This window comes from Oreochromis aureus, linkage group 1 (genome assembly GCF_013358895.1).
Source record: "Oreochromis aureus strain Israel breed Guangdong linkage group 1, ZZ_aureus, whole genome shotgun sequence".
In the NCBI taxonomy this organism is placed as follows: domain Eukaryota; kingdom Metazoa; phylum Chordata; class Actinopteri; order Cichliformes; family Cichlidae; genus Oreochromis; species Oreochromis aureus.
Genome location: NC_052942.1, coordinates 25,014,772 through 25,026,337, shown reverse-complemented (window position 1 = coordinate 25,026,337; position 11,566 = coordinate 25,014,772). Strand labels below are relative to the sequence as shown.

Here is an 11,566-nt window from a genome sequence, read left to right as displayed (position 1 = left end):
AGCGGCTTCATTTTTCAGCATTACAGCGATCCCAAAGCCAGTGCCAATGCAGTAAAAGCAAACCTGGATAGAACAAAAACACAATGGAACACTATGAGTCATGGATTGGCCTCCCCAGAGCCTGGACCTCAACATTAAAACACTGTGGGATCATCATGACAGAGAACAAAAAGCAACCAACATCCATAGAAGAGTTTTGAATGCCCTTCAAGAAGCCTGGAGAATTATTTCCGAAGATTACTTAAATAAATTATTAGAAAGCTTGCCTAAGAAATCTCAGACTTTTAAGCTTGTTAGAATTGCACACACTCTGTTTATGCCTTACATACTGTATTTCCACAAGTGTTTGCACAAGTTTTTCCATAAGTCACTGCATTCATTTCCCTAGCAAAGTATTTGGAAATGAGGGTGGGTTAAGCGTTTTGCACAGTAGTGTAAATGATCTGAAGCTAACACTCTGAAATCCCAGTACAACCCAGCTGTTAGTCATTTCTCACTATTGTAAGGGATTCTTTTAGTCCAGCCACCAAGAAACATGAGCAGATCCTCAATGCTACGGAGATGAAGATGCTCATGGAGGTGTTCGAAAACGACTCGGAGTTACCCCAATCGAAAAGAAGATGAGGGAAGCGCGCCTACAGTGGTATGGACATGTGCAGAAAATACGGTGTCAAGAACAGTCCTCCGACTCGACACTGGAGGCCGCCCACCTCGAGGAAGACTGAAGAAGCAGTGGATGGACGCCATCATCGAAGACATGCACTCAGTGGATCTCACCCCAGAGGACATCCAAGACCGATCCAAATGGAGAAGACAGAGCCACGCAGTGGACTCCATGCTGGGAAGGCGCTAGGAAGAGAATAAGGTGCTTTTGTATTAGTAAAGAAGACAGTTCTTTTCTATCTTGTTTTATTGTTTGTTTGTTTTTACTGTTTCATTTTAATTTAAAATGTGACGATATCCTCATATACCACTTGGTATCAAACTTTAAATACACAAAAAGTGATGATATTTGTTTTTACTGAATATACGCATTAAATAAATACATCCCCAGGACTGACAGAGAAATAAACTCTTAGATGTAATAACTTGTTGATTCTCCTTTGGTATATCCAGTACTCAGGATGAATTTAAGATCATTCCCTCTTTAAAAAATGTCTTCAAGTCCATTTTATATTCTAATCTTTTATAACTTATTGGTATTCTCTAGTGCAAGTGGACAACTGTTATATGTTGCAAGGCAAAAACAAATAATGCTGTTCATAATCTCACATCATATTGTTAGCTAATGAAGACCTATAAGCGTAAATGCAACAAAGTAAAATTCTGGTATTATCATAAGGATGTTTAGTGCAGTATTTGTGTATGTATGTTATACAAGAAATTAAGGACAAAGTATGGGGGCAAATTGCATCTCTGTTACATTGTAGACACGGTCTTCTTAGTGTTTTGACCAAATATGTTAAAATTTTAGTAATTGCTTTTATACGCAGATATTTTTGCTTTGTAGCACACATAGGAGGGGTTATGATCCAGATCTTGTGTGGCCTTTTAATATGGTTTCTGAGACCTATAGCTTTTTAGACTATGTGTTATTCAACGTTTACACAGAGGTAATGAGCATGTGCAAACATGTATGTGATCAGTGTTTTAAAATGTCTGGCCTGTCATTGTCCTGTAAAATCACTTGATGCAGTGACTGTGTAGAAAGACTGAAATATTTTGAAATATATTGGGAAGCGACAAGTGCAAAGACTGCAAAAGGACTGTCACTATACCTACGAGTATTTGTATTCGGTGTGTATCCTAAAGATTAAAGTTATATCAGAAATGAACAAACGTTTATAAACCTCAGTTTTGTAACTGCCAAAAAGCTAACAGCATTATTTGGAAGGAAAACTTAAAAAATCAGCTGCTTCACACTGGATAAGACATGCAATATCAAACATTTTACTAGAAAGAATGAAATACATTTAAAGACAAACAAAAACATCTGAAATGGTCTGAGGGCCGCAACTTCAAAGATCTGACGCAAAGTCAGACAGAATAACTGTTTAAACCATGCAGTGTTTGGATTTTTCTTTCTTTTGAACTGATACAAATAATATTTTTATGCTAATTTTCATTTCTTTATTTTCATGTACTTGCATGAATTTCACTAGAAGAGTGTGGATTTCTATTTGTCAGTTGACAGGAGCAATTTGTTGTTCATTTACTCTTTTCTATTTTCAGCTTATTTTCAGATTTGTTTCAATTTGTTTTTTAATTTGTTTTTGTTTTTCTTTTATTTAAGAAACAAATTAGTTAAAAGAAACATATAATACATATAATATTGTTGAAAACAGTTTCAAGTGATACAACTCTGGATTAATTTTTATATAATGACTGAAAACTTTTTCAGTATTTTAGGTTGTAGTTTTGGTATCTCAGAGAAGGAAAAATACTGAAATTCTCCTGTTTGTAGTCAGTGTCTTTTTTTTTCAGGTCTTTATAAATGCTTCAGCAGCATTTTCACATTTGCTCTAAGGTAGAGCGGATATGAAAATGCTGCAAAAGCATTCATACTCTAAGCTTTTCATACTCTAAGGTAATTCATCCAAGGTTCTGTGAAAGATGTTGTGATCAAGACCTGGTCTGTGCCAAACAACCAGTTATTCTTCAGATTTTAGATAGGGGTTCCTACCCGGTTGTCATGGGACAAAAGATGGCCACCTGGACAGGTAGCTAGTCTATGGAGGGCCAACACAGAGAGACAAACAGCCATTCACGCTCTATGGCCAGTTTAGAAGTGCCAATTAACCAGACTCAGAAGGAAGCTGGGCGACCCATAGAGAACCCATCAGAACCCTTGGAAACAGGGCAAAACAAACTTTTTGTTTTTAATCTCTTTATTTTTAAATTGTATTTATTAATAAATAAATATTCTAAAGGTATTTGATGCTGATGCAAAGTTCAGTAAGGTCTACCAACACCAGTACTTTTGCTAGCGATTAATCATTACAAATAGTTCCTCTTAACTTGTTCTAGATATTTCCCGGTGAATACAAATAAGGTAGGTCAGATCTTTCTATGACGCCACAGTGGACAGGTAAACGGGATCATAGAAAGGGATCTGACCCAGCTGGTGTGTGTAAACACAACGCGTATAACGTCTCCCGCTGAGTGGATTGCAACAGAGCTCAGATGAGCTGGGCGCATGCAGACCATCAGGCTACATTCTTAGTCCGGGACTAATTTTTAGTCCTCTACTTCGGTATATGTAAACAGCACCGCCCCGATGGTTGCTTGTTTTAAGCGTGGAACGATCCGCCGGGCTCGATTGACACTGTCTGATCTGCTGCTGCGGATTGCTCAGAATAACAAGGCTGCTCGCTAATTCCCGTCTATCGGGGCTTTCGCCGAAACGCCGAGAGAGTAGGGTCCAAAAAAAAGCCAACAAGGCAGGCAAGAACGCCGCGCCGCCGCTGTCTGCACCCAAGAATGGCTTCAGGAGACCTTTACGAGGTAGGATAAAACCACGTCTAAGGAAAATGCTCTGTAATATTGACGAATAATGGAATTAGGAAGTAAAGGGAAGGGCGTCGCGTATGCAAAAAGCGGTGTCCTAAGCCCTTTAACAGGCGAAACTAACCCGTTTTCAAGCTTGGCAAAGACAAGATTGCCTAATTTAAGCTTATACTTTATGTCGCTTCTGATATACTTTGTCATAATTCTTCACGACTGTAGTAAATGGATAAGATGTAATTTACGGGCTGAACTCCTCAGTCTGTCGCCGAGTTGAAAGTCGTGGTAAAGTGACAGCAGCGCTGAGCGAACGGGCATGGTGAATAGCTACAGACGGAGTGATGGTTCTGAAGGTGCACATACGTGCCAAAAGATATTTTGTCATCACAGCCTTGATAGCGGCGTTAGTGTCACAGGCTGTTTGGCAGACAGGATCCGACACCGGTTTATTTTTGTCAAACGGCGTACGCAACTCGGTGCGAGCTTCTTTCATGGTTGATGCGTGATTTTTGTGAAATTGTGACTCTCACAGTTATGGGCTTAAAAGTTGCCCGAATGGGTGACAGGAAGGTCACGCTGCCCTCGTGCGCAACATCACTCTGGAAGTGTGTGGGGGCCCTGGGAAGGGGGGGCGGCGTTCAGAAATTGCACGAAGGCTGGCTCCCTCATCAGTTTTGTCAAATCGGACACATGCTGTCATTAGCTTTTGTCACTCTGGTGTGGTGTCTCATGTTTGAGCTCATGGTAGAGACACAGATGGGTCTCCCAAGGACAAACAAGTGTACTTTTTAAAGTAATGTACAAAGTTTAAACATGTCACAAAGTCCGTCTGAGGAAAAGCTTGGGCATCCACTGAGTGTTTTTAAGTAGATAACATTATCAGCTCACAACACTGCCAAATAATGCATGATGAGTGAAGCTGGATGTCAGCTAAAGTACAATAGACTGAATAAGTGAGTAGCATTAATTGCCTTTTCCCAAATAGTTATAACCACTGACTTTAATATTCAGTAAATGAGTGCTCTTTGTCCTGGAAACACATTAAAACTAAAGTAAGATAACACAAGGTTACCAAAAAGAGGACACATTGGGTTACATTTCACACTTGATTTTTACACCACCACCCCTCCACTCTCCCACTACTGCCACTATTATTTAGTTTGCTTTTTTTTTTTTTTTTTAACTTTTATTTACTTAATTGCTCCTTTTTGTTAAGCATAAATTTTGGCTTCCTCTACATTGGTGTCATGCGTTCATGAACTACCACTGAGCTATGAAAGCTACTTTCAAGACATTGTGCAGTAATTACTGTTGATGTGTGGGGAAAATCCGTCAGCATGCTGTTCACTTGTAACTGTGTGAGTGTACCCTTACACAGGTGAAGTTATTCTGAGCAATTCTGTACTTTTGTTTTGAAGTTTGACTCTTGACACCTCTTTTTGTTCTAAGCGGGCTGTTGCCTTTATGTGAAACCTGCCTCATGTGGCAGCTTGTACTGTAAACCTCAAGACTGATCAATTTTGTGTAGAGCTGAAATGATTGATCATTGCTGAGCAGGTTTTGTTAACAATAATCAGTCTTTAAGTCATTTCTCTGCTAAAATGACTACAGCTGCATCGGTCGCAGTTATATTTAGAGTGACTTAACTGGAGAAGCTGACCAGTGTTTACGAGTGTTGCGTACCTTTTAGTTAAAAAATGACCATAGAAAAGGGTTGTTTGACGTTGCTGCAAGAGTTAATTAACTCTTGCAAATTTAATTCAGTAATAAGTTTTGCGGCCTGTTACCTGATCCATGATAAATTAAACATGATAAATTGAATGTCAGTTCCTCTCCCACTCAGTTCCTTCTTCCATTGTACTTGGAGCTTGGTACCCAATCTTGGGTGGGAGTGATGATTTCTACCCCCCGACCTGTCGTCCTGGCTCCCCCTTGCCGTAGCATGTGTGTTGTATTTCGTCAACCTCTAGCTATGAGAGCAATCCCTTCTTTCGAATGTTGTTTCACCGTCAATAGTGGGTATCAAAGATTCCATAGGTCCCTCATCCTATTCATGTAACCCCTTCCGCTGGGGTTACTTGCGTAGTAGCATTTCAACAGCGCCCTATTTTCGTCTCTTGTTCTCCGATGGCTTCTTGTTCCAGTAGCCCACTTCTCACCAGGGAGCCCTGGTTCCTTAGTACCTGACGCGGACCTTGTTAATGCGGGCATCGTCCGAGCCGGTATGGCTTCATATTTATCTGTTTTGCTCATTCTGCGGTAGGCTTGGTTAGCATAGTGGGTGTAGCCTAGGACCCTTACTGGATACACATGCCCCAGTCAGGAATCGAACTTGCGACTCCCATTCTTACCACTGCGCTATCCAGCTGCTAAACGGTAATAACAAGATCTGGCCCATCAACACCTACGCCCTGCCTGTGGTCAGGTACCCTGCTGGGATAATAAGCTGGCCAAAGGATGAGGTGGAAGCCACTGACATCAAGACCAGGAAGCTCCTGACCATGCATCGAGGGTTTCACCCCAAGTCCAGCACCCTGAGGCTGTATGCTAAGGGGAAGGAAGGAGGCCGGGGACTGGTGAGCGTCAGTACCACAGTCCGGGATGAGACCACAAACATCTATGAATACATCAGGAAGATGGCCCCAACCGACCGCGTGCTCAGTGAATACCTCAGGCAGGAGGAACCATCATGGAAGGAAAAGCCCCTGCACGGTATGTACCACCAGCAGATAGAGGACGTGGCTGACATCCAGAAGTCCTACCTGTGGCTGGATGAGGCTGGACTGAAAGACAGCACAGAGGCACTAATCATAGCAGCACAGGAACAAGCTCTGAGCACAAGATCCATAGAGGCTGGGATCTACCACACCAGGCAAGACCCCAGGTGTAGGCTGTGTAATCCAGCACATAACAGCAGGATGCAAGATGCTAGCAGGCAGGGCATACATGGAACGCCATAACGAAGTGGCGGGCATAGTATACAGAAACATCTGTGCAGAGTATGGCCTGGAAGCCAGTGGAAATGGTGGATGGAAAAAAAAAAAACAAAACAGAAAGGGGGACCCCCCCACCCATATAATACAAATGATTATTATTAACTGAAATGACAAAAGTGGCCCACTTATGGAAGAGTTTAGTGCAAACTGCACTTCACAGTGCAAACAGATAATGACCCAAAACACATGGAAAAGCAACTCAAGAATTTCTCAAGGCAAAGAAATAGGATATCATTCAATGATAAAGTCAGAAACCTGATCTAAACTCATTAGAGCATGCCTTTCAGTTATTGATGGCATAACTGAAGGCAGAAACCCACAAACAAATAGCAGGTGCAGGTCGCTGCAGTAAAGGCCTAACAGAGCATCTCAAGGGAGGAAATGGAGCATTTGGTGATGGCCGTGGGTTCTGAAACTTCAAACAAGTATTAAAAACAACTCAAACGTCACTTTATAAGTCATTTTGATCCTTTGTAAATGGGAAAGTACTTATAAAAATGGCTGCACTTCCTAAACACCTAATGCAACATTTCTCTCAAAGGCTTTAAATAAAACCTTTAAACAAAGCGTACTTCAATCAAGTCATTGATTTAAAATCTACTCTGGGGGTGTAAAGGGGCAAAAATACAAAAATGAGTAATTGTCCAAAAACTTATGGGCTGCGCACTGCATTGCATTTAGCATGCTCATTAGTATTTAATTGCATGATGAAAACAAAAGAAAGGTGATCACAGGCAGAATTGTTTTTCACATTTATAAAGAAAGGCTACAAGTCTTGATACTTTTAATTGAAGAGGAACATCTTGACATGTCTCATAGGTTTCTGTTGGAATGTTTGGGAACCCATGTTTTCATCTTTTGCTGTGCAAAGTTCTCTAGCTAGAAAAGAAAATTTTAAAAACATGTTGAGGAGTCAAGGAGATGGAATCTGTGCCAAAAGGCATTGGAGTAAATATGTAGTAATTTCCAAGAGTAAGTGAGAGAGGCTGAGACCAGTGCTGTATATTCAAATTCAGTACTTCAGTGGTATCGTTTGACGTTGGGGAAAAAATTAAATATTTGACCTGTAATTATGTGGCTGGATTCAATATTTGGTCTGTAATGCTTTCTCTGGAGGGTGTTTCTTAAATTTCACTTATCTATTGAATCCTTTCTTTAGTTCTCAGTAAACCAGATCATCGTTTTCCTTCTTAGTTGAAAATAGTTATTGGTGAGTTTTGTTGAAAACGCACGCACGCACGCACACGCACACACACACACACACACACACGCCACTTTGTCTGGTACACTTGCTTAACTGCTTGTTAATGCAAATACCTAGTCTGCCAATAACATGGCAGCAACATGCATTCAGGAATGTAGATATGATAAAGTCTGCTCTGGTTCAAACCAAACATCAAAATGAAGATGAAAGGTCATTTAAGCGTCTTTGAATGTGGCTTGGTTGTTGGTGCCAGATGGGTTGTCTGAGTATTTCAAAAACTGCTGAGCTGCTGGGATTTTTCCATACAAGCATCTTCAGTGTTTACAGGGAATGGTGCAAAAGAGAGAAAGCATCCAGTGAGTGGCAGTTCTCTGGGTGAAAATGCCTTGTTGATGTCGGAGGTCAGAAGAGAGTAGCCAGTCTGCTTCGAGTTGAGGGGAATTACAAAGTAACACAACCCAAGGTATGCAGAAGAGTGTCTTGGAATGTACAACACACAACCTCGAACACACAAAGCCGTCAAATCATCACAGACTTAAAGTTGTTGAAGTTGTCCAGTCAGCCAGACAGAAATATGAATTAGCTGAGAATGGCAAATGACCAATAACCTATACACAGATAACTTTATTTATTTTATTTATTTTTTTTGCCTGTCCTGTATGGCACTGTAGCAATCACGAAAAGTGCCCAACAATTTACTTTCCCAAGTCGTCCTTTTGCCAAACTGGTCCACTTGATTTTCATAGTTTATTCGATCTTTATTATTTATTTTTATTTTAAGTTATTACAATCAGAAAGGACAGGACTTGGGGATGGGAAAGAGAAATAAAAAGAACAGAGAAGTTGGGAAGAGATTTAACAGAAGGAGAGGGAAATAAAAATGGAGGTGAAGAGGGATAGAGAGAAAAGACACTAAAAATCTGCTTCACTATCTGCTGAGGAAAAAAAAAACAAACAAAAGGAAAACAGCACAGTAGGGAAACTATAGCAACAGCCAACATAAGCATAGGTATCTGTAAATAATAAATACTGAATCTTACTGAGCAGCACACAAGACCGACAATGCATGATATGTTTAGAGGCAGCAGCCAACCAAGCCAACCTGGAAAGAGCATGGTGACCCAGCAGCCATGGTGCAGAAGCTACAAGGGGCTGCGGCAACGTGCCTGCAGCCTCTGCTATCAGACAGCTGTGCCAGAGCGGAACAAGCCCTGGCCCCAGAGGCCTGAGGTCCGAGGACCCCACATCCCCCGGACCGAGCCAGGCCCCGCCAAGCAGCCACTGGGAGTGAGCCAGTACATACCTCAGCGCCCCACCCCGGATACTAAGAACCACCAGTGAACTGACGGCATCAGCCACTGGCAGGGAGTGTAGTGGGGGGGGGGGTTGCCTCCACACCTGGGGGGTGCCTGAGATGTTCCCAGAGAGGTGAAGTCTAAGACCTGTCCTGACACATAGTCATAGACATAGAGAAACGGGCACACAGACACAAACATGCATTTCCACCCTCATGCACACATATACGAATATTCAGCATTCGTCCAACGAGGTGACAAGCAGAAATGAACAGTGTACGCACACTCACTCTCCCCAAACATACTCTATACCCCAGGTCCAGGTACCATCACCCTCAGAGGGGCAATTTGCCCCCAGACCCAGGAGATGTTGCCATTTCCCCTGGGGTGGAGACAAGCAGACCGCCCCGGTCCTGCTACAGCAGGGAGGCCCAGCATCCCAGACCCCGATGGCGAACAGAGAACGGGGGTGTGAAGATCGCATACCTCTCTCCGCCCGCTCATATGTGGTGTTGCTGCGTGCTGTTCTAAAGTGCATTTAAAACACAGGAAGGGTATGGTGCTTCCTGCCAGAAAGCAGCAGGTGTCAGCCCAGCCCCTCCTGAGAACCCTCAATGTCTACATGTATTTAAAATTGAGAGGTGGGCACCGGCACCAGAGGTGAGGTTGAATACACAGACCGTATTCAACCTGGATGCCGTATAGTGTGCCCACCCCCACGGCCCTATATGTATCTGCTATGAGAATATGAGTAATGTGGATGTCTAGGTTGCGAAATAAAATTGAGGCACAGGTGGCCAGAAGGGGACAGAGGAGGAATGTCTCCCCTGCACCTCAGTGATGCACCTGTACACCAAGGCCCTGCATGTGTGGGGGTGTGAGGGAGGCAGTTGGGGATGAGGAGGGAAGGAATTGGGGGGGGCTCAGCTCAGCTCAGATAACTTATTTTTGATTGACTAAACAGCACGCTGATGACGGGTGTGGTTGGCAGCATCATAATTTTGGATTATTGGATAGTCTGTCTGTCACATTTTCACAAGAATGGATAATGGTGGTTAAAGGTCAAAGTTACTGTGGTCTACCATCCATTACATTAAAGCGTTTTTTAATGCTTTCCACATCTGCAATTCTTTTAGGGTCCGTGTGGGTCTCAGTGATGCAAACTTCGTCATTAGATAGTGAGCATGAAGGACCACATAAGCATGTGCCTGCCTTTTTTTGTGACCACGCAGATTCGTCCGTGGAGATTTTGCATGAAAATGCATTAACGACACATGTGCCCAGGCTGTGGATTTTGAAGATTTAGAACAGGAATGCCTACACGGCTATTGGGTCTTCAGTTGTCTGTGTCCATGTCCGCAACATAGTATAATCCAGGCTTAAGTGACTACAATACCATGCTTCTTTATAGCTTGATGAGAAATGATGCCACAATTTATTTAAAGTGGTGCAAAAATACATGAATATACAATATATAAAGCAAAAAGCTTTATACATAGCCTGAACTCTCTTAGACAGCTTTTTTTGTAATTTCATTTGTAGTCTTTGGTAATAATTCTCCAGGCTTCTTGAGGGACGTTCAGCAGATGTTTACTCCCTTTTGTTCTCTGTCAAGCTGATCCCATAATATTTTGTTGTTGAGCTCCAGGCTCTGACTGGTAATGTTCCATTGTGTTTTTGTTTTATCCAGGTTTGCTTTCTACATTACACCATTAAAACAGAAGTTTTTATGTCTGAATTGGAACCCAGCATAGAAATAGAAGTCAAGAAAGCATGTGACACAAGCTTATGCATGTGTGTGTGTGTGTAAGCTTTTACTATCATGGGTTTGACATCAATGTTATGCAATACACAATGCTGAAAAACCATGCCATTGATTAAAAGATAAGCCTATGATTCCAATGGACTGGAGAATTTGAAACTTGCTCTCGCCTACAAATGTTTTCAATTCCCAGTACTAGTCAAAGATCAGTGTGACTTTCCAAAAGACATTTATGTCCATAGCTCACAAATCTTTAATAGTATGAAATAATGTTTTTTTTTAAATTAAGGATGTATTCACAGGATTAAAGCATAAGCATATTTTATCATTAGCATTAATTCATCCAATGGCCAGAAACAACAGGAAGGTGCTTAGATTTTTGTAAGTAGCGCAGAGGAGTGCTAACATAAGAGGAGTCATGGGCAATTTAAAAAACTCATAAGAAGTTGTATTAGCCAATAAGGTCAATATTGCATCTGTTGATAATTTTGATGAATAAATAATTTAAGATGTCAATCTCTCCACATACGCACCGTATCAAGAGGGTTAGCATGCTCCCCAAAGACCAGTGCAGTAGAATATAGGCATATATTCTAAAAATTGTAGACTTTTAGAGCTGGATTTCCCAAGAAAATGACATTGTGCTAATATGCACGGAGGATTTTGTTACATTTGTGTCTGCAATCTGTCTGCATTCAGTGTCTGAATAACTCAGATTATTATGCAGTCAAGTGCTGGACTGAGATCGTGCCTCTGCAACTGAAGGAAAATGTTCAGCAGTGGAAACTCTACTTCAGCTTGGTGT

The 11,566-nt window shown here is 41.7% G+C and overlaps 1 protein-coding gene across 1 annotated transcript in view; it reads left to right on the top strand.

The window, feature by feature from the left end:
* The first annotated feature begins 3,240 nt into the window (after window positions 1–3,240).
* LOC116333706 (chromodomain Y-like protein 2) overlaps window positions 3,241–11,566 on the top strand; it is a 39,815-nt gene continuing 31,489 nt past the window's right edge. Inside the window, exon 1 of the mRNA XM_031756954.2 lies at window positions 3,241–3,504. Within this exon, the coding sequence (XP_031612814.1) occupies window positions 3,481–3,504 (24 nt within the window). The 5' untranslated portion in view covers window positions 3,241–3,480. The remainder of the gene's footprint in view (window positions 3,505–11,566) is intronic.